Source organism: Saccopteryx leptura, chromosome 2 (assembly GCF_036850995.1).
Source record: "Saccopteryx leptura isolate mSacLep1 chromosome 2, mSacLep1_pri_phased_curated, whole genome shotgun sequence".
NCBI lineage: Eukaryota > Metazoa > Chordata > Mammalia > Chiroptera > Emballonuridae > Saccopteryx > Saccopteryx leptura.
Window position 1 is genome coordinate 236,853,911 of NC_089504.1, and position 22,823 is coordinate 236,876,733.

At 46.0% G+C, this 22,823-nt stretch overlaps 1 protein-coding gene across 3 annotated transcripts in view; it reads left to right on the plus strand.

The window, feature by feature from the left end:
• Positions 1-22,823, plus strand: part of UBE3B (ubiquitin protein ligase E3B) — a 53,762-nt gene that overhangs the window by 3,458 nt on the left and 27,481 nt on the right. For 2 of the 3 annotated variants that reach the window (XM_066370704.1, XM_066370705.1), the window contains exons 2-14: positions 1,726-1,827; positions 3,071-3,252; positions 4,805-4,864; positions 5,041-5,145; positions 7,046-7,142; positions 8,366-8,451; positions 9,751-9,833; positions 14,250-14,355; positions 14,965-15,085; positions 16,049-16,226; positions 17,619-17,785; positions 18,823-18,990; positions 21,338-21,509. In XM_066370704.1, coding sequence (XP_066226801.1) covers positions 1,726-1,827; positions 3,071-3,252; positions 4,805-4,864; positions 5,041-5,145; positions 7,046-7,142; positions 8,366-8,451; positions 9,751-9,833; positions 14,250-14,355; positions 14,965-15,085; positions 16,049-16,226; positions 17,619-17,785; positions 18,823-18,990; positions 21,338-21,509 — 1,627 coding nt within the window. Of the gene's footprint in view, positions 1-1,725; positions 1,828-3,070; positions 3,253-3,374; positions 3,496-4,804; positions 4,865-5,040; positions 5,146-7,045; positions 7,143-8,365; positions 8,452-9,750; positions 9,834-14,249; positions 14,356-14,964; positions 15,086-16,048; positions 16,227-17,618; positions 17,786-18,822; positions 18,991-21,337; positions 21,510-22,823 lie in introns of all 3 variants that reach the window. The other variant, XM_066370706.1, reaches the window with a different exon arrangement.

Genomic DNA, 22,823 nt, shown 5'->3' on the forward strand with positions numbered 1-22,823 from the left:
CCAGGGGCGATGCTCTGCCCCTCTGGGGCGTCGCTCTGCCGTGACCAGAGCCACTCTAGCGCCTGGGGCAGAGGCCAAGGAGCCATCCCCAGCGCCCGGGCCATCTTTGCTCCAATGGAGCCTTGGTTGCGGGAGGGGAAGAGAGAGACAGAGAGGAAGGAGGGGGGGTGGAGAAGCAAATGGGCGCTTCTCCTATGTGCCCTGGCCGGGAATCGAACCTGGGTCCCCCGCACGCCAGGCCGACGCTCTACCGCTGAGCCAACCAGCCAGGGCCGTATTTTTCTTTTTCACGTAATTGAGATCTTAAGTGGTTCACAGAATTTCTTCGGCATAAACATTTTTCAGTATTAAAAATGTCAAACATTTTCAGCAGCTTTTTAATGTTCCCCTATGTTATTCTTGCTTACATCACAGCATGTAAAGCTTTAACTGAGTAACTTTGGAATTATAGTTGACCTTTGAACAATGCAGGGATTGGGGCACACCAACCCCCCACCCCCTGCTATGAAGTTGAAAATCCACATATATAACTTTTGATTCCCCAAAGCCTGAACTACTAATAGCCTACTGTTCACTGGAAACCTTATCAATGACATAAACAGTATTATATGCTGTATTTCTTTTTATTTATTTGTTTATATTTTTCCGAAGTTGGAAACGGGGAGGCAGTCAGACAGACTCCCGCATGTGCCTGTCCAGGACCCACCCAGCATGCCCACCAGGGGGCGATGCTCTGCCCATCTGGGGCATTGCTCTTTTGCAACCAGAGCCATTCTAGCACCTGAGGCAGAGGCCATGGAGCCATCCTCAGCGCCCAGGCCAACTTTGCTCCAATGGAGCCTTGGCTGCAGGAGGGGAAGAGAGAGACAGAGAGGAAGGAGAGGGGGAGGGGTGGAGAAGCAGATGGGCACTTCTCCTGTGTGCCCTGGCTGGGAATCGAACCCAGGACTCCTGCACGCCAGGCCGACGCTCTACCACTGAGCCAACTGGCCAGGGCTATGCTGTATTTCTACAATAAAGTAAGCTAGAAAAAAATATTAAAATCATAAGAAAGAGGAAAGACATTTACAATGTTTATTGAAAAAAAATCCACATGTGAGTGTACCCATGCAGTTCAAACCGTGTTGTTCAAGAATCAACTATATTTTCAACCAATTCCCTTTAAACTGGGAGTGCTATGGAGGTAAGGTTTAACATTTAGACCAGACAGTAACTAAAGAGAACACAGTGGCCTGACCAGGCGGTGGCACAGTGAATAGAGCATTGGACTGGGATGCACAGGACCCAGACTCGAAACCCGGAGATTGCCGGCTTGAGCACGGACTCATCCGGGTTGAGTGTGCGGTCACTGGCTTGAGCATGGAATCATAGACATGAATGACCCCATGGTCACTGACTTGAGTCCAAAAGTCACTGGCTTGATGCCAAGGTCACTGGCTCTGCTGGAGCCCCCCGGTCCAGGCACATGAGAAAGCAATCAATTATCAAGTAAGGTGCTGCAACGAAAAATTGATGCTTCTGATCTTCCTTCCTGTCTGTCTTATCTTTATCTGTCCCTCTCTGTCTCTGTCACAAAAAACAACAACAAAAAAAAACTAAAGAGAACACAGTGGTGTTTTTTAAACCAGGGGCACTGTATTACTTTTACTCAGTGAGGGACTGCATGATGCCCTACCTATACAACTTAGCCCTAAATCAGGATTTTTTTCCTTCTGCTCCTTCCAGAGCAGGCAAGCCCCTCAGAAGTGAGACGCTGCCTTGGCTGTGAGTCCTCTGCAAGATCACTAATGATTACGTGGCATTTCCGCGACACAGGCAGGTCCTCAGGTGAGCTCTTTGGGCTTCCCCTGCTGGGGCTGGAAGAGTGAATGGTCAGACGACCTTTTTTCCTCTAATCTTACCCACCCTCCTGTGGTCAGGCAGGCTTTAATTTATAGAGAGAATTATGGCCATGTTGGGAAAGACCTGTTGTTTAGCAGATGTGAAGCAGGACTGCGAAGGGGACACAGAGGTCCCTTACTATGTGGACATGGGAGGAGCCTTGCATGAGCCTCTTATTTGATGATGTTTTCACATGAGTGCTGCTTTGAGGGAATTAACCTAGCAAAGCAATTGTTTTCTGGAAGTCTAGATTTATGAATAACTCATTTCAGTGCTTTTTGTCAGTGGGGCTGATTTCAGATTTTGGATAGAATGACTTTGGACCAGAACTGTGTGCTTGAGGCTGCTAGCCAGAACCATCCCTTTGGGAAAAGAGTTACTGGTGATTGAGGTAAAAATGTGGAATGGATCCTTCAGAGCCTCTGTCCAGAAAGTACGGGCCAGGGATGGGAGCCGTTCCGCTTTCAAGACTTCATTGGTTTTTGGCAGAATGGGATCAGTAAGGACAATGGAATAAGTTACACATAAAACAGAACATTCAACTTAGTAGGTTGTTGTGCGTTCTGGGATCATGGACCTTTGGCTTTTTTAGTGAAAACGACGCTTTTAAAAAATGAAAGGCTTTTTTGTGTGTGTGCGCTAGGCACAGGTATGTACCAGTAAATAGTTGTTGACTGAATGGATGACTAACTAACCGTGACAGTAAATACTCATGATTGGTTTTTCTTTTACATCTTCCCTTGGCAAAATAAAAGTGGATTGCTTGATGCTGGCTTCCCAGATACTGTGGACTGCTGCAAAAAATTAAAATATCTAGGAAGCTTTGGCTTAGAGGATGCCTGGTTTGCATTACTGGTGCTTTATAAATGGGACTGTGTCATGCTTTGTTCATTCGTTAAACAATTACAGAACCCATACCCTATGCCAGGCGCTGTGCTCCTTCTCTTAAGAAAATGTAATTAATATAGGAAAGAGCCTCGCTGCCCTTGGGAGTTGCATGAAAAGAGCCAAGGGAAAGTTGGGACTTGTGCCAGGAGAGCTATTAGCACTTTGGAGGGTGCTGGAGGGCCCTGAGTAGCTCTCTGCTGCCGCCCCCACCCCTGCCCACCCTTTGCTCCTGAGCCCCTTTCTGTGTGCGTTTTTCGTATAATGATCTACACTGACTGTTTGGCGTTTTCCTTCCTTGCAGGGTTTGTGCAAGTTTGTAAACATGTTCACCGTTTCTCAGACCTCGAGAGCCTGGTTCATCGACAGAGCCCGTCAGGCCCGAGAGGAAAGACTTGTGCAGAAGGAGCGGGAGCGGGCCGCTGTCGGGATTCAGGCCCATGTCCGGAGTTTTCTCTGTCGGAGCCGGCTGCAGAGGGAGATCCGGTGGGTGCCAGGGACTCAGCACATTCTCCCTTACAGTTCCTGAAAAGCCTTCCAGCTCCTGTGAGCTTGAATTAAGAATGCCTTTTGTTTTGTTTTGTTTTTCTTGCCCCTCCCTCCTTTAGGAGAGAGATCGATGAGTTTTTTAAAGCAGATGACTCTGGGTCCAGTAAAAGAAGCGCACTTTGTATTTTTAAGATTGCCAGGAAACTGCTGTTCTTGTTCAGAATTAAAGAGGACAATGAGGTAAAATAATGAGAGCAAATGTCCATCATACTTACTGTCTGCCAGGTCTTTTGTAACTATTACATCATCTACCCTTACAGCAACTTCCTGAGGTAGCAGCTCGCTGTCACTCCCACATCCCGCCCTTTTGTTTTCTTGGGGCCTGTTTTGCAGGGATAACTCCCAGTGCTTCTGGGCCTGAAAACAATTCTTTTCTCATCGACTGTTCCATGCACTTGTTGAACTTAGATGCATACAGGAGCCAGACAGGTTAGGTAAATGAATGAAAGCAGCCATTTATGAGACAAAACATAAAACAAGTCACGTTAAATGGTAACTCACAGTGGTGGGAAGAACGTCAGAGGGAGTGATGGGGTCTGTGGCATGCCCATCCAGAGGGGCGGCCTCTCCTCAGCTTCAGCCAGTGGTAGCCTCTGATGTTTTTACAGAGGCATTGGACTTCTTTGCAGTCCGTTTTCTATTTTGTAAAAAGTTGGTAGCTAATTTCAGATTCCTTTTAAATCCTGTAAACCAAACAAAATGGGCTGGTTGTACCTTTGGGATTAGAATTACCCCAGAAAATACAATTCCAGAAGCCACTAGTTATCTGTGATAGTACTAACAACACCATTGAGGAATGCCTCTGGGTGATTGGGGTTATGTGTTCATTTTTGCCACCCAGAGTGAGGCCACTGTTAAGGGTGGATCCAGGGTTGGTAATGCCACAGTGTAGCCTGGTTTCCAGCTTCCACTTTTCTTCCTTTTGCATTTCAAGATTACAGTGATGCTACATGATGCTTACAAAATGGCAAAGAGGAGAGCATGATGTAGGAGATAGCTGCTCATCCACAGGAATCCAAGCCCAGCTTTGCCAGATTTTGTTTTTCAAAAGGAGCCCCAGTCTGGATTTTTATATGAAATATACCAGCTTCTAAAACAAATGTAGGGCTCATTGAGCCAGTGGGCTATTAGTTTGAGAGCCTTTCTTTAGCCTTTTTTAAAAAATTTTATTTACTGATTTTAGAGAGAGAAAGGGGGGAGGGGGAGGATCGGGAAACACAACTCGTGGTTGCTTCTTGTATGTGCTTTGACCAGGCAAGCCTGGAGTTTCAAACTGGTGACCTCAGCATTCTAGGTTGACGCTTTATCAACTATGCCACCACAGGTCAGGCTGTTTAGCCTTTTTGATTCTCAATTCCCCGTCTGTTTGTAAGAAGGAATTTTAAAGGATCTCATAATGCCTACACATGCCAGGTGCCCACAAAACATTTGCTTCTTCTTCATTTTTTATTAGTTACAGGAACTTATAACCCCTATTCTGCCTCTGCAGAGATTTGAAAAGTTGTGTCGCTGCATCCTGAGCAGCATGGATGCTGAGAATGAACCCAAGGTAAGCGGGATGGGTTTAGTGTTAAAGTTAAGTCCTGCTGGCTGCTTAGCTGTTCACTGGGCCTCACTGCATCATCTGGCACTGGACCTAGCTGATTGGTCTCATGCCAGTAGTTAGAACATAGGTAATTTGATCCCTATACCTACCTGATACATTTCTCTTTCTCCGACTTATAGGTGTGGTATGTGTCCCTGGCTCTCTCCAAGGATCTCACCCTCTTATGGATTAAACAGATCAAGGGCATTCTGTGGTATTGCTGTGAGTTTCTTGAGCAGCTCAAGGTAAAAATGAAACACTGTGAATATGTCCTTCCCATTTCAGGCCTTAGGGATGTATACTGCTCATAAAAATTGGGGATATTTTATAGCTTCATATTCAGTTTTGAAATATCCCCTAATTTTTGTGAGCAGTATATTTCAGAGTCCTCATGGTTCCCTCCTAGGTTTTACCTTTGGTGATCTGTCAGTCAGGGTCTAGTAAAGAATTATTAGAGCCCCCCTTCTAGGAGAGAGCAAGTTACATACTGTCTTCAGTATGAGCCCTCTTTTGATATACAGTATTTTGAACATTGACCTGTGCTTGCCACTGTCTAAATGCAGGGAATCTGTTATCTTCCTACCCATGCTTTTGGTATAATGGATACTTCATATTATACTAGTCAGGTCTTTGGTTATAAATGCAGAAACTCAACAAGAGCATAGCTAATAATATATGCTAGCTAAGCAAGAAAGAACATTTTGTCATAGAATATGTTCTGTAACATGCAGCCAGGGGCTTCTGGATTCTTTCCCTCATTTTTTCTCATCCCTAACGCCTTTTGGAGTCACTTTGTCCTCTTCTGTTACAATCATGGCAGCCACAATTCTAGCCTCACATTCTTACTCTGTCTTGACCAAAGAGAAAAGAGCGGACTACTCCAGCAGTTGAAAAATCTGGGAGGGTCTCACAAAGACTCAGTGGGATCCTGGTCAACCCTTGACTGGTTATAGTAGCGTGCAGCTGGGCCACTACCACTGACTGACCCAGCCTGCTCTCTGCCCACCCTTGTGTTATGAGAAGGTGGACAGAGGTGTGAGTAGACACAAACAGCAGGCACTGTTCCATTTTGCATGTAAGGAGGAAGGGGTTTCCGAGGCAGCGGAGCAGGGGAGCAAGTATCAGCAGGGCTCCCAGCAACCCGCTCCCAGCCACCTCTCTCTGGGCATTGGTGAACAGCTCTTTTGACCCTGCCCCAGCAGCAAGCCACAGCTGGCTTTTCAGGTGCGGGGGGCATTATGACGCAGAGCAGTGGTCTCTTCTTTTACCTGTTTTCTGTGTCTGCATTCCACAACAGACTTCTCTTTGAGAAGAGGTGAAAGGCTCTTCTGTTTTGAAAAAAATTTTTTTAAGTTTATGCAAAGAAACACATTAGAAGAGAACACTGGACCTGGAGCCAGGAAGATCTAAATTTAGTCCTGACTGCTGCCGATTTCTCATGTGGCCTTGAACAAGTTCCTTCCCCTCTCTCATTCTCTGTGAGCTTAGGGGTTTGAACTAGATGGTCTTCAGGGTCCCTTGCAGGTGTACGTGCTAAAAGGCCTCTGAGCCTAGAAAAGAGTGAGGGTTTTTTCCCAACCTGGTCTGTTGAAACGATAATAATAGCAGTATTACACAGAAGTATCTCTGAGCCAGGCACTGTTCTTAGTGCTTTATGTACATGAATTGTTTATTCTTCACAATAGCCATACTGTCCCTAGTCAGATGAGGAAACTGAGGCACGGAAGGCTAAGGAACTTGCCCAAGGTCCCACAGCGAGTAGGTGGTAAGGGAGAGGTCTGAGCCCAGGTCCCTGTCAGGCTCAGTTACTTTCCCACTCTCGCTCCAGTGTGCGTGTGAACACACGTATATTCCTAAGTGTGCACAAAACCAGCAGGCCAGCGTGGGTCATCTTGTTCTCCAGGGGTCCCTATTCTCCATTCCCAGGAGTGCTTCAGATTCCACAGTCCCAAGCATGAGTGGCTCAAAATCCCTCTCATTTAACTCCTAAAAGTGGTCATTCCCCAAGAGAAAGAGAAAAAGAATACTTATAACCCTGACTCCCTTACTTGAGCCTGAGCACACTCGAAAAAGTTATGAAATGGGTGCTTCCTGTCTGGGACTGGCTGGCGTGTGCCTTAATCTTACTCCCTTCATTGTTTGCAGCCTGAAATCTTACAAGACTCCAGACTCGTCACCCTGTACCTCACGATGCTTGTCACCTTCACAGACACTTCAACGTGGAAAATTCTCCGGGGAAAAGGTCTGGGGGACTTGCTTCAAAATCCTCCCTAAGCAGTAGAACTTTGGCACCCTCTCATTTTTTTAAGAAGCATTTTTGCCCCCACGAGCCTCAGGGAAGGCCCCGCGACCATACAGACAAAGGTGCCCTCCGCATGTCCTGTCAGGTTGCACTGTAGTGTCTGGAATATGTTCAGTGCTATGTGTGATAGTCTTTCCCTTTTTGGTATTTATGTTTAAATCCATGTTCCTCTGATCTGATTTTGTATTCCTCCCACAGCACCAAGCAGTGATGTTTGCTTATTAAGCCTTGTTATTTCATTTGGTGAATCATTTGGCAGCAAATGATTCTCTTTTGGCCATAAAATTTGCATTGTAATGCTGCCTCCTTTTCTGAATATTATACTTAGCTTTATGTTTTTCAGACACTTAGTCCATCCATTCAACAAATAGCCCACTATGGGCCATATACCATGCAGGCACTAGAGATACAAAAACGGTCCCTCCCTGCTGAACTCCTGCAGTGTGACCACATGCATCCTCACTGGAGGGAGACAGGTAGTAAAGAAGTCATGTGCATATGCCACATCACAACAAAAGTGTGTGAAGTGGTGCTCAGAAGGAAGAGTACAGAGAAGTGAGAGTCGAGTGGGCAGGTACAGCCTTGCCTTGCTCTGTCGGGGGTTCAGGCCTTCTCGAAGAGGTGGTGTCTGAGTTTAGAGCTGGGGGAAGAGTGAGAGTTCACAGATGGAAGAGGAGGGACAAACTCTGAAAGCAGAGGAAATTGCATGTGGAAAGGCCCCAGGTCAGGAAGGAGGGTTTGTTTTAAGGCATTACCGTGGATTTGGGTAGGATTTAAAATACGTTGCCTTCTGGGTCCGGCCAGGGAGCTTGTATCTCATAGGAGAGAGGAGACAGCCACAGAGAATAGAAAATGCCAGTCCCTTGGGGGGGATTTAAAAAGTGCTATTGGAGCTTAGAGGCGGGGGTGGTACTTCCGGAAAGAGATGTAGTGGGCCCCACACCTGAGAGGTGACACATGAGCTGGGCCTTTCAGGGAAGCAAGAGCTCGGATATGCGGCGTCTCCGTGTGCACTGGCCCCAGACCTGAGGGAGGCAGGAAGGCAAGCGGAGAACGTCTCGTTTCTTGTGGCCTGGGCCTGGGACAGGATTTTCTGTCCAACCTAAGCAGTTTGTATTGTGTCTAGAGGTTTTTTTTCTCCTCACACTTTTTTCTTTATTTAGGTGAGAGTCTCCGACCAGCTATGAACCACATTTGCGCAAATATAATGGGACATCTCAACCAGCACGGACTTTATTCTGTGCTGCAGGTCTGTGACCCCATCCCCTCAGACGTGACCTTGCTCTCCAAACGTGAACTTGGAGTTTCACGTTTGCCTTTGGCATATCTGATGCCCTCCTCACAGAAACACTTTGCAGGAAGGGCGGAACGCTCAGTGTCCTCTCCTCCATCCCCCTGCCTGGGTCACTTGCGGTGTGTGTAAGGGGAGGCAATGGCTCTGGGGTCTCTGTAATGCACTCTGTCTTTGGCCTCAGGTGTAATCCAATTGCTGGAAATCTAAACTGAGGGCAGAGGCCCCAGGGCTGGTTCCCTCTTGGCTAGTGTCTGGAATGAACTTCCTACCTCTGTGTCCTCAAACAGCCTCTGTCCACACTGCACCTTTTGTGCCGGCCCATATATCCAAGGGGTGGTCAGGGCCTTATTGCTGTGTAGAAGGACTTTGGAATTCTCGAGTATGAGAAGTAACATTGCTTTAGCTCTTCCTTCTGCCGGCACTGAGGTGGGGTCTGGCCTGGTGTAGCTTCATTTTATCTTCACACCAGCCCCGTGAGGAGGTGGGATGGCCAAAGGTGATATTACCCGCAGTTCACCCAGCAAGGTAGTGTCTGCTGGCACCGTAGTTCAGACTGCCTCTAACATGTAGCTTGTCTTGACATTTTAAATCTGGTATTTTTATCGGCTGTTAATTTTTTAACTGTTTATTATTAAAAAAATTAAATGTATCATTTAAAGGTGGGGGAGGGTATAATGGACCTCCATACCCATTACTTTTCTCTCCCCTCATTTGTAAAAAACATTTTAATATAGTTTTTTTTTTTTTTTTTTTTTTTCATTTTTCTGAAGCTGGAAATGGGGAGAGACAGTCAGACAGACTCCCGCACGCGCCCGACCGGGATCCACCCGGCACGCCCACCATGGGGCGACGCTCTGCCCACCAGGGGGCGATGCTCTGCCCATCCTGGGCGTCACCATATTGCGACCAGAGCCACTCTAGTGCCTGGGGCAGAGGCCACAGAGCCATCCCCAGCGCCCGGGCCATCTTTGCTCCAATGGAGCCTTGGCTGCGGGAGGGGAAGAGAGAGACAGAGAGGAAAGTGCGGCGGAGGGGTGGAGAAGCAAATGGGCGCTTCTCCTGTGTGCCCTGGCCGGGAATCGAACCTGGGTCCTCCGCACGCTAGGCCGACGCTCTACCGCTAAGCCAACCGGCCAGGGCCTATAGTTTTTTTTTTAATCTGAGGCACTCATCTTTTACACTTGATTATTTTTTTATGAACAAATGAAGGCAAAGTTGGCCTCATTCCCTGACCAGTGAAAATGTCCCTTTCAGGCCCTGCTGACCCGCGGCCTGGCACGGCCCCGGCCCTGTCTGTCCAGGGGCACTCTGACTGCGGCCTTCTCACTGGCACTGCGGTAAGGAGGGGCCGCAGCGAGGGCGGCGTGGGACGGGGGCTTCTTCCTCCTTTTCTCCTCTCGTTACTCATGTTGGGTGTGGGTGAAGTTGGAAACGGGGAGGCAGTCAGACAGACTCCCACATGCGCCCGACTGGGATCTACCCGGCACGCCCACCAGGGGGCGATGCTCTGCCCATCTGGGGCATTGCTCTGTTGCAACCAGAGCCATTCTAGTGCCTGAGGCAGAGGCCATGGAGCCATCCTCAGCGCCTGGGCCATCTTTGCTCCAATGGAGCCTCGCTGTGGGAGGGGAAGAGAGAGACAGAGAGGAAGGAGAGGGGGAGGGGTGGAGAAGCAGATGGGCGCCTCTCCTGTGTGCCCTGGCTGGGAATCGAACCTGGGACTCCTGCACGCCAGGCCGACGCTCTACCACTGAGCCAACCGGCCAGGGCCTGTCCTTTTTCTTATCTTCCCTCTGTATCCCTGAATGTTTTTGCTTTCAGTCAGCCAGCGGCCACGATGAGATACTTTCTCCTTTTGAGCTTTTAGTTGATAAAACAAAGGCAACCTAAGAGCTGGGAGAGGGCCAGCAAAGAGGGGAGGAGGGGGGGCTTAAAATTTTGAAAGGCCAATTAAGAAACAGCACATGAGAAACTAAATATTTCCTAATAGAAATCGCACAGTTCTGAAAACCACGAAGTATGAAAAGCTGTGCTTATTCATGGGTCCAGAACATTCTTAAGCTGTTTAGAGGAATGCTACTTAGTGGGACTTGATTATCTTAATCCCCCCAGATAATAACCTGGGCAAGAAGGAGGGCCATGGTCAGACAGTGTGGTAAAGCTCCCTGCTCTGTGACCTCCTGCTGACCCCTGGTGCACTGTGTGCCGGCACTCCGGCAGGTCCCACTGTAGCACAGGTCCCTGGGCATGGTTAACTTGACGTGGGCCCAAACACATCTGCATGTGGAATACCTCGCCTGATGTTCAGATGGTGGAGTATGTCTGTTAATACCCAGTCAGTCATTTCTGTGGAATACCAGTTTGGTAAATGATGATTTCGAGCATGGGTTGGCAAATTCTTTCTCTAAATGTGTCAGAGCTTGCTAATATTTTCAGTCCTGAGGACTGCGTAGCTTCTGTTACAGCTGGCATTGAAGCACACAGCAGACATAGATAATGTGTCTATGTTTCAATCAAACTTTATTTACAAAAAATAGGCAGTGGGCAGAATTTGTTCTGTGAGCCATAGTTTGCCAACTATGTTTTCTGCTAACTGCTAGCCAGATGGGGTGTTTAAGTAGAAATTTATTACAATTCAATAAAGTTAAGAGTTCAGTTCCTCGGTTGCATTAGCCACATTTTAGCTGGTCAGGGGCCACGTGACTAGTAACAGTGATGCTAGATCACCGTGTTGGACTGCAAGTTTGGAGTAGTTCCACCGTCACAGGAAGTTCTGTCGGATAAGGCTGGTCTAGGGCAGCACTGTCCAAAGAAATACAGTGAGAACCATGTGTAAAAAGTCAAAAGAAAGGAAAAATTATTTAATGGTGTATTTGATTTAAAGCAATATATCCAAAATGTTATCATATTTACATATAGTCAGTATTCTTAAATTATCTCTCTTAGTTAAATTTATTATTATTTTTTCTTTTCCTGCTGAGTCTTCAAAACCTGGTGTGTGGTTTGACACAGCATATGTGAATTTAGATGAGCCACATTTTAAGTGCTCAGGAGCTACACGTGGCCAGTGGCTACTGTATTTGACGGCACGCTTCCAGAAGCTAGACACCCAACAGAGGAACAGGATCTAAGTTATGCTGCAGCTAGTTATAGAAGTAGGCCAAATCACCTAGCAAACCATCAGACCTTCGTCTCACCCTTAGAGAGAGGTCACATCAAGGCATACTTAATGAGTCATAACATCTAGGTACAAACAGGTTTTCCTGGTAACAGATTTACTGTGTGACCTTTCCTGAGTCACCTTCTGGGGCAGCACATTGCAGCAGCAGCAGCATCGCCCACTCCTCTCCTCGGTCAGAGTCAAGGCAGGTCGACCAGGTGCCTGAGTCTAAAGCACAGGTGCAGCTCTGCCTCCTGCTGAGAACACAACTTCTTTTTTGTCTTCAGGCCTCCCTCTTTTGTCTGGCTCTGCTCAATGAGTTGAGTGTGATTGGTCAGCTTCCTGTAGACCAGTGGTTAGCCAACCGTGGCTTGTGAGCCACATGCGGCTCTTTGGCCCCTTGAGTGTGGCTCTTCCACAAGATACCACGTGCAGGCGCTACCTCGATAAGGAATGTACCTACCTATATAGTTTAAGTTTAAAAAATTTGGCTCTCAAAAGAAATTTCAATCGTTGTACTGTTGATATTTGGCTCTGTTGACTAATGAGTTTGCTGACCACTGCTCTAGACATTTGGTTGACATGGGCACCTGTATTTTGAGCATGTCAGCCTTATAAAATGTTATTGTCCCCAAAATAGTATAAGGTCTAACGGAAAGTTCTGTCCATTTCTATCACAAGTTTCGACAGGTAAGCACATATTTATTTGGTGCATGTGTGCCTCTCTATTTTTATCACTTAATGTATACATACTGACATAGCAAATTAACTAAAACAAAGTTGATTCACGTTAGTCTTATGTGTGAAGCGATAGTGTACCCATGGTTACTGATAAAGTTCATTTACGCCACTGTAATTTTTACGAATTTCAACAAGGAAGAAATGCTAAAGAAGCATGTCTGTTGCATCCACCATATTCCCCGGACTTAGCACCCTCGAATATCACTTGTTTTTGTCCTTACAAAATTTTTTGAAGGGCAAAAAATTCAAAAATGAAGAAGATATTGTCCTTACAAAATTTTTTGAAGGGCAAAAAATTCAAAAATGAAGAAAATAACAATCAAGCACTGGTTCAATTTTTCGCATCAAAAGATAAAACATTTTTCAAAAATGGGATATACAAATTGCCCTCATGCTGGCAAGAAATCATTAATAGTAATGGCAATTATATTATTTAATAAAGTTTATTGACGGTAAGAAAAACTTGTATTTTGTTTTATTCCAAAAACGGACAGAACTTTCTGGTAGACCTTATACTTTTGAAAGTAAAAGATCATAATATAAATTCTAATAGTAACTTATCTGCTCATTGCTATTAGAGCACATTAGCCAGAAGGGATCATTTTTCTCCTGTAAGTTGTTCTCATTATCTTTTTTTTTTTTTTAATGCATGACCTGTGTTTTCTCCTGCATTTTCTTCTACAAGTTTTATAGTTTTAGTTGTAAAACTAGTATTCACATTTGTAATCCATTTTGAGTTAATTTTTGTATATGGTGTGAAGTAGGGGTCATTATCTTCTTTGATAATGCTTATCTCTTTCTGATTATGGAAGTAATACATGCTTATTATAAGAAACCTGGGTAAAATAGAAAAGAATAAGACAGAAACAGTGTTTCTCATTATTCTCCAACCCAAAGATACAATGTTAACAGTTCTTTAATCTTTCCTCTTGGTCTTTTTTTAATTTATATGTACTTGTGTGTTTATACATACATATTAAAATACTGAATATTTAATACATAATATGTCATAAGAAAGTTGGCCCTTGAACTACATGGGTTTGAACTGTGTGACTCCACTTATGCTCAGATATTTTCAATAAGTATGCAGGTGGCCCTCCATATCCACAGGTTTCATATCTGCAAATCCTACCAACTGCAGATCGAAAACTGTGTGTGTTCTCAGTCAGGGTTGGGAGTCCACATATGTATTGTTCTACGGTATGCATTGTTCTATGCCATTTTATATAAGGGACTTGAGCATCCATGGATTTTGGTAGCAGCAAGGATCTTGGAACCAATCCCCCATGGATTCTGAGGACAACTGCAGTTAAGTTTCTGGGGAATCAAAAAAAAAAGTTATACGCAGATTTTCAACTGTGCATGGAGAGGGGGGTGAGTGCCTATAACCCCCATATTGTTCAAGGGTCAACTGCATATATATTTAAAGTAGCTTAACAAGTATGAGTTATTGATGAGTTATCACATAGTAAATACACCCATGTAAGTACTACCCCCAGTTGAGAAATAGAACAACAGTGCCAGCATTCCGAAATCCTGTTTTCCTTCCTGCCAATCACTAACTCCTCTCTTCTCCCATGCATATAAAGATTCTTATTCTGCTGGGGTTTTTTGTTTTAAGTTTACCATATACTTTGAACATTATCTCATGTCAGTAAAATGTCGAAATTGATTTTTTATAGCTGTGTCATATGACTACTGTCATTGACCCAACCATTTCCTTAGGGTTGTCCCCGTTTTTGGTCTTTCATTTTTTAGAAGCCCTGTGAAGCATAATTTGGGGCGTGGGTAGGGTTGTTTTGTTCCCGGCTCATGTGCACACCTGTCTGAGTACGGTGGTCTGTCTGTCTAGCCCTGTGATTGCTGCACAGTTTTCAGACAATCTGCTTCGGCCATTCCTCATCCACATCATGTCTGTGCCTGCTCTCGTGACTCATCTCAGCGTGGTGACCCCTGAGGTAAGTGGGCTCTGGGAGTTCCTCCCAACTCCATTTTTGTCTTCTTTCTTAGAAATTAGAGCGTAAAATGTTTTCTCGGTTAATTACCACCCCCCCCCCCCCGATTTTTCCTCAAAGTCAGTAGCCTCTGTAGACACACTTCTGTGCGTAGCCCAAAGAACCACGTTCTTGTCTTTGTTCATTTTGCTCTTGGCCATCAATAGCATGTTTGATGACTAGGCAGTAATCTGCTGGCGGTCAAGTTCGAGCCTTAGTGCAGTGGTCCCCAACCCCTGGGCCGTAGACCGGTACCAGTCCGTGGGCCATTTGGTACCGGTCCGCAGAGAAAGAATAAATAACTTACGTTATTTCCGTTTTATTTATATTTAAGTCTGAACGATGTTTTATTTTTAAAAAATGACCAGATTCCCTCTGTTACTTCCATCTAAGACTCACTCTTGACGCTTGTCTCTGTCACATGATACATTTATCCGTCCCACCCTAAAGGCCAGTCCATGAAAATATTTTCTGACATTAAACTGGTCCGTGGCCCAAAAAAGGTTGGGGACCAATGCCTTAGTGGGAAACTTCCTGCCAGATTCTGTTTTAACAGTCTGCGATTGTTTACAGCGCCTCACCGTCTTAGAGTCTCATGACATGCTTCATAAATTCATCACCTTTTTAAGAGATAAGGATCGATGCCGTGATGTCTGTGAAAGTTTAGAAGGATGCCATACGCTTTGTCTGATGGGTGAGTGTTCGTGGCTGGAATGTGACTGGGAACTAGGCGTCGTGAGTGCTTTGCTCTTCGCCATTCTGGAGGTCACGAGAGCTGTTTTTAATAACGATTAGAAGTGCTTATAGTGAAAAAATGTGTAATCAGACAGTTAAAGTAAACACATAAAATTGAAAGTCACATGGAAAATATATCATCTTGGCTAAGCAGCTGAGTGATTGCCAGTGAGTGTTAAGTTTCCGCCCTTAGCTTCCTGGAGGCCAAGGGAGAATTGAAGACATGATGGGTTACCTGGATACTTCCCACCTCTGGAGAAGGGAGGGCGCAGTTGGGGGGGGCTAGGTGAGAATAAGACCTGCATCGTCTGTTTCACTGCGTTTTCACTGTAGATGAAAGGCTTTGTGGATAGAAGCATGTGAAAACAGCAGACATACACAATTTTCATCACCTTATTTATTTTACATAGACCAATGTTCCTGGGGCTCAGTTTTTAGAGAGTCCTCCTATAAGGCAGGTTAAGTAACTTTGGTGAACTTTAAATAACAGTGATTTTCCAGGAAGGTCAGATACTCTTCAGAAGGTCATTTTTGATGTTAACCCTTGGTTTTAAAATCTCAGCATAATATACGATGTCATACTAGCTAAATCTCACATATTTCTGTGTGCTAGCCATTCTACATGCTACTTTATACAACTTTCACACCACAAGTAGGGATTCCAGTCTTAGAAATAAGGAAACAAGATTTGAGAGGCAGGATGAGGGTCACAGTGGTGGTCTGAGGCAGAGCCAGGACTGGAAGTCAGGTGGGCGCATGTTTTAGTCCTGCCTCACCTCGTAGTCCTCACACTGACGGGTGCCCCTCTGCGTGGAATTCCTTCCAGCCCGGGCAGAGAGCAGATCTGGGAGGTGGCGGCACGTGTCTGTCTGCGGGCATATGTCTGTCTGCGCCTGGCGCACTCAGCCTTCTCTCTCTGTAGGCAACCTCCTGCACTTGGGCTCCCTCAGCCCCCGAGTGTTAGAGGAGGAGACGGATGGCTTCGTGAGTTTGCTCACCCAGATGCTGTGCTACTGTCAGAAGTACGTGTCCCAGAAGAAGTCCAACCTGACCCACTGGCACCCTGTCCTGGGCTGGTTCTCCCAATCTGTGGACTATGGGTGAGTCCCTGGGCAGATCACTGTCCTTCTTGCCTCCTGCCCTCTTAATCTGCCTCCTCTCCCACAAAAATGAGGTCACGTGAATTTGTATTTTGTTCTTCTCAATTATGAACCTTATCTGTTAGTATTCTTCTCTTCGTCAATATCATTTATTGAGTGCCGAGACTGCCATGTTTTGGAGATACTAAAATAAGGCACATAATTCAAAGGGAATAGATGTTAGCTCAGATCCTTTTCAAGAGGTGGAATATAAATTTAAAAATTTGCAATTAATAACTTAAAGATATTAAAAAAGAACTCACTAGGCTAGAAGATAGAGATTGAGTGAGGTGGCATGACAGGTTTACAGATGTGCCCCCGGGTGACAGGAAGCTGTCTTAGGAGTTGTGCCAGCTGTGCCGCTCGCTGGGTTGTGCTCCTGTTCATGTGCCTGCCTGAGGCCCAGGTCCCTGGCAGGTGCTCTTGATGCAGAAAACTGACGGCCAAGAAAGGAGATCCCCAGGTTTCTCCCTTTGTCCTTGTACCTGAGTGGTATCCAGTTAAAAAAAGTGATTATCAACTGACTAGTGTGCTGCCCCACTGAAGAGGATAGAGGGGCGTGTGTGTTGGGCATCGGGATTTGTGGGCAGAGGGTGGGCAGAACGGCACAGAGGCGAACCGCCTGGTCTCAGCTGTACTCCTCCGGGGGACCTTGGATGAGTCTCTTCCCCTCACTTTCCTCATCTGAAATATAGGGGCAGGAGTAGCTCAAAGGGTTGAATGAGATAATGCATGTCCAAGGCTGCCATTGGCCTGGCCCGAACTCAGTGGGGGGTGGCCGTCCACTGATGCCAAAAGGCCGTGGAAGCCATACGGGGTGCCGAGCAGGGAGGTGAGGAAGGCAGATTTCGGGTGTGAGTCTGATGTTGGGGTACGGTGTGGATTGGAGAAAGGAGCACTAGAAGGCAGGGAGACTCTTGGGGCCGGAGAATCAGCGAGGTTTGTTTGCAATGCCTGTGGGCCGGCTGTGCAGGGGAAGACAGCACAGCAGGCGTGAGAGAGTACTTGTCAACTGCGCAGTGAACAGGACGGGGTAGGAGGAGGAGCAGATACAGGGTGACTAGGGGACTGTGGTGAATGGAGCCTGAGACCTCGGAGAGCAGCAGGGCTACAGGCAGCACAGGAAGTCTGGTGGAGCCACAGGGAAGATAGGAGGTCAGTGCCTTCCTCATCCAGGCCTCAGCTGCAATTTGTGGATCCACTTTTTAAAATTATTATGATGATCTTACTGACCATGTTGATTGGCAGACCCTCGCTACACCTCCAAGTGGAAGGCCCCTTCGGGAGCCACAAGGGCTTTCCCTGGCCATCCACCAGGGGGCACTGACACGCCTGGTCTCCTTTTCCTTCCAGCCTTAACGAGTCCATGCCCTTAATCACCAAACAGCTGCAGGTTCTGTGGGGGGTGCCTCTGATCCGGACCTTCTTCAGTGACATCCTGAGCAAGAAGCTGCTGGAGAACCAGGAGCCGGCGGCCCACGTGCAGCCAGCTTCCCCCCAGAACGTGCTTCCCGTGAAGAGTGAGTGGCGGGAGCAGGCCTGGGCCATGGCTCTGCTGGGCCGGAGCGCCGCTTATGCGTGTTCCTGGGTGCCTGCCTCCCTGTTCCTGTGATGCTCTAACTTCTCCTGCAAAGATTTTGAGACTGCTAATCGATTTTGCGTCTAGCAAAACAATGACAGAAAACCCTTAGGTATAGAAAACAAGGACCTGGGAAATAGAAACAGGTGAACAAAATCAAGGTCACGCATAGACAATGTCCACTGATAAATGGTTGATGAGGGCTGTTGCCATTTTCTCTTAACTTCCATTTGGCTCTGAATTTCTAGTAGCCGAAAGGAAAAGGGACTTGGGACCCGTTCTTCTCATAAATAGGAAGACCTGTTTCTTAGGGGGAGTAGAGCTTTCTGAGCTCCTAATCATAAAAGAAATCTCCCTATAGGGCTTCTGATAAAGGGGACACTGGGTCACCAACCGGGCTACCAGCTCAGCAGTGTCCCCATGGCAGGGTCAGTAATGGATTTTGTGGAAAGATTTCCTGTTGCCTGCTCTGATAGCATTTAAGGAAATGCTGCTAACACATAATTCAAACGTCCCAGTTCAAGGTGGCTTTTTCTCTGGCAGCCAGTGTGCTGCAGAGTTCCATCTTGTAGCTTTCAGCAAGCGTGGGCTCAACACATGTAACTTCAGTGGGATATAAATGGGAAGGCTTAACACAAAAGTGGAGCACAAGCCCCAGCTGAACATCACTACTTGAGGTTGACGTCCCTTCTTCCATCTAAAAAGCACAGAAAGTTGGGGATCTCATGTGAGGATCAGACTGTCTGGCTTCTGAGAAATTCTCTGCTTCTGCAGACGTCTTGCGGTTTTACCTAAAAACCTATTGTTAATGTGTTTCTAATTTATCCCAAAGAGATGACTTGAATCAAGCAGCAACCCCTACTGTCTGGTTGTGGTTATAAATTAGGAGCTTTATTGAAGTGCTCTTCCCTCTACAGGGTGGAACGTGGCAGATGGCTACACTTCTGCTCACACCTTCTTTCTCCTCTTCACTGCCAGATCTCCTGAAGCGGGCGTTTCAGAAGTCTGCGTCGGTGCGGAACATTCTCAAGCCCGTGGGGGGTAAACGCGTTGACTCTGCAGAGGTGCAGAAGGTTTGCAACATCTGTGTCCTCTATCAGACCTCGCTGACCACTCTGACCCAGATCCGGCTGCAGATACTCACAGGTTTGGAGACCTGAGCCATCTCCTCCTGCCTCTCACATTTGGCCGATGATTTTGCTTGGACAAGTTGGTTTTCTTCTGGCTTCCTTCAAGGAGGGCATTTCTGAGCCATTCTTAATAACCAAATAGTTAAACAGAGCAAACTAACCTCAGTCCTGCCCTTCTGGTTCATTCCTCTGACCTGGCTCTTTATGTTTATTATGAAGTACAGGGTTTGTTTTTATTGTGTTTTTTTTCCCCCAAAAGTTACTGTATTTTCTGAACAGAAAACTAGAAAAGACAAGGAATCAGAAAAATGAAAACTTAAGCCATTCTTAATCCCACAATCCAGACACAACTGCCTGTGCCTGAGTGTGCTACTTGTCTGTATATTTAGATTGAAACATGTAGTGTTTTCCTTCCCTTTCCACTAGTCACCTTGTAAGCATTTTATGATGTCAAAAATTCTTCAAAAACTTCATTTGTATAGGCTGCATAATATGTCATTGCATGGATATGCCCAACATTTTCCTTTTTAGCTGACAAGAAAGTTCCCTCTGTGTGCAAAGAATTGGATACCAGGGTCTTTCAGGTGGCAGTGCAGGAGTTACTATGAATTGGTATTATAAAGACAAGAAGTCTGTAAACTTTGAAGCTGTTTATTACATAAAGGATTAAGAACTTCTCTGCTACATTTTATATTTTTTGAAAAGACAACCATAGTCTGTGTTCCAAGAGCATTGTATTCCAGGAGGGGGAGACCAGTAATAAGTTAGGGAAAAATAAATGTGATGCTGGGCTCTGTGACAGTGAAGATAATGACCAGATAATTCTGTGTGTGGAAGCCGTCCTGTCCACTGTAGTAGGGTGTTTAGCAGCCCCCGGCCCCTACCCACAGATGCCAGTAGCACCTTGCGCTGCCCCCTGGGTGTGGTAACCATACATGATTCCAAATTTTACCAAATGCTCTTGGGGATAGAATCATCCCGGTTAAGAGCAACTGAACTGGTGTAGTGATGGAGATGGAAGTGGGAGGGTTTATATGTTTCAGAGGCAGATTGGATTTGGGAGACTGGGGTCTACACCAGGGGTAGTCCACCTTTTTATACCTACCGCCCACTTTTGTATCTGTTAGTAGTAAAATTTTCTAACTGCTCACCGGTTCCACAGTAATGGTGATTTATAAAGTAGGGAAGTAACCTTATAAAATTTATAAAACAGAGTTACAGCAAGTTAAAGCATATAATAATAATTAATTACCAAATGCCTTATGTCAGATTTTGCTAAGTTTGGCAGAATAAATCTTTATAAAACAACTTACTATAGTTAAATCTGTCTTTTTATTTATACTTTGGTTGCTCCACTACCACCTACCATGAAAGCTGGAATGCTCCCTAGTGGGCGGTAGGGACCAGGTTGACTACCACTGAACTCTACATGTTTCAAAGATGAGGCCCAATTTTTGGCCCAAGCAACAACAGTGTTGATAGTGGTCCCATTTGCTGGGCTGGGAATGACTGGCTGGGGGCGGGAGAGTTCTGATTTGGCTTTGCTTAAGGTGGGTAAGCCCGCAAGATAGTTTAGGGCAGGGGTCTCAAACTCAACTCAGCATGTGAGCCACAGAGCAAGATCACAGCCGTTCAGCGGGCCGCACTAGGTCTACAAAAGGCAACTGTTATGCAACACTTTTCTCACTGCAGTTGAAAACAAAAAAAAATCAGTACAAAATTGTTCGGTGGGCCACATGTGGCCCGCGGGCCGCGAGTTTGAGACCCCTGGTTTAGGGTTTGAGAAACTATAGCCCGTGGGCCAAATACAGCCCATCTCTTGCTTTTTTAAATAAAGTTTTGTTGGAACAAAGCCACATCCATATTGGCTGTAGCCCCTTTTGTGCTATAATGGTTGCATTGAGTAGTTGTGACAGAGATTGGCCTGCAAAGCCTAAAAGTACTGACTCTGGCCCTTTCCAGAAAAATTGCTGATCTCTGATTTAAAACATAAACACTGAATCACACAGGCCTCGGTTATGTTCTTGGCTCTGACATTTATTGGCTGTGTGATGATGAGCCAATTAACCTCTCTGGTCTTCCATTTCCTCTCCCCAAAAACGGAGATAACATTGGGTTTCACACTGGGAAGGAGATAGTGCGTGTTAAGTACTTGGAATAGTGTCTGGCACATAGTAAGCACCCATCAAATGTTAGCTGTTTCCATTATTCTCATGGTGATAATGATTTTCTTAGTAAGTGCACCCCTTCTTTCTCTCACACATGTTAAATGTTCACTAGCAGGTGTGTTTTGTTTTCCTTATGGATAAAGAAATAATGGACCAGGTGCCCCCACCTTAGGCTTGGGTTTCTCTATTTTCCAGGTCTCACTTACCTTGATGACCTGCTGCCCAAACTGTGGGCATTTATCTGTGAGCTGGGGCCTCATGGAGGGCTAAAGCTCTTCTTGGAGTGCCTCAACAACGACACTGAGGAGTCTAAGCAGCTCTTGGCCATGCTGATGCTGTTCTGTGACTGTTCCCGGCACCTCATCACGTAGGTTGACTGCTGTGGTCCTGAATGCCTTTCCTGGAATATGGAGAAACCAAATAACAGCGTCAAGAAGGAAGCCATCACTGATGTGATTACTGTTAACATTCGGGCCTGTGTGGCAGGGCCCACCGCTTGATTTTGTAAATTAAGTTTTGGAAAAATTAGATGAGGAAACATGTACAACAAAGTAGGTGGCATGTCGTAGGGGTTTGGCAGTTGTCCATTCCCTTCCTTTTAGGGGAGCAGGATCAGTACCACTGAATGTGGGCTTTGGGGTTTCCTTTGACCTGGGTCCAAATTACTCTGGCCACTTCCTTACTGTGCTAGTTGTTTACCACAACGTTTCAGAGCCGGGGAGCCAAAGTGCAGAACGTGACTCCGCCACTTACTGAGATACCCTAGGCCATGGCACTAGAGTTTGTGCCTCCCTGAGCCTCTGTTTCCTCATTAGTAGACTGGAGATAACATCACCAGTGTGTTAGGGAGTAAATGAGAAAACAAATGACAATTAGTGCAGTGCCTGGCCCAGCATGAGAAATTAACAAATGTTAGTCCCATTCAGTTCCTTTGTTCTTTTAAAAAAAATTTTTTTTAAATTAAGTGAGAGGCAGGGAGATAAGAGACAGACTCCCACATGTACCCCAACCCCAATCCACCCAGCAAGCCCCCTATCAGGCGATGCTCTACCCACCCAGGGCCACTGATCTGTTGCTCGGCAACAGACCCACTTTAGTGCCTGGGGCAAGGCCACAGAGCCATCCTCAGCACCCAGGGCCAACTTGTTCAAACCCAGCCATGGCTGCGGGAGGAGAAGATAGAGAGAAGGAGGAGAGGTAGAGAAGCAGATGGTTGTTTCTTCTGAGTGCCCTGACTGGGAATCAAACCCAGGACTTCCACACACCAGGCTGACACTCTACCACTGAGCTGACCAGCCAGGGCCCAGTTTTTCTTTGGTATATTTGGTATTAGTTTAATTCCACTTTTCCCCAAAAGGTTGGTGAAGAATTATAAGCTAGAATGGAAGACATTGCAGGAGGGCATCAGGGTCTTGTAGGTGGTAGGTTGGGTAAGAATTGTGGAGGGAAAGGATTACGGAGGAGTTAGAGGCAAGAACAGGGTCTGTAGCTGCTGTGCAGGTGCCCTGGATTGCTGGGTCAAGGGTGAGCCAAGAATGAGACATGTTATGAAATGAATGGAACAGCTTTAGGATATTTTCAATAGAGCTGTATCTTAAATGGTTCTTTTGTTCATATGTTCCTTCAGACATTATTCATTCATGCATGAGTATTTCTCAAGTGCATACTAAATGCTGCTAGT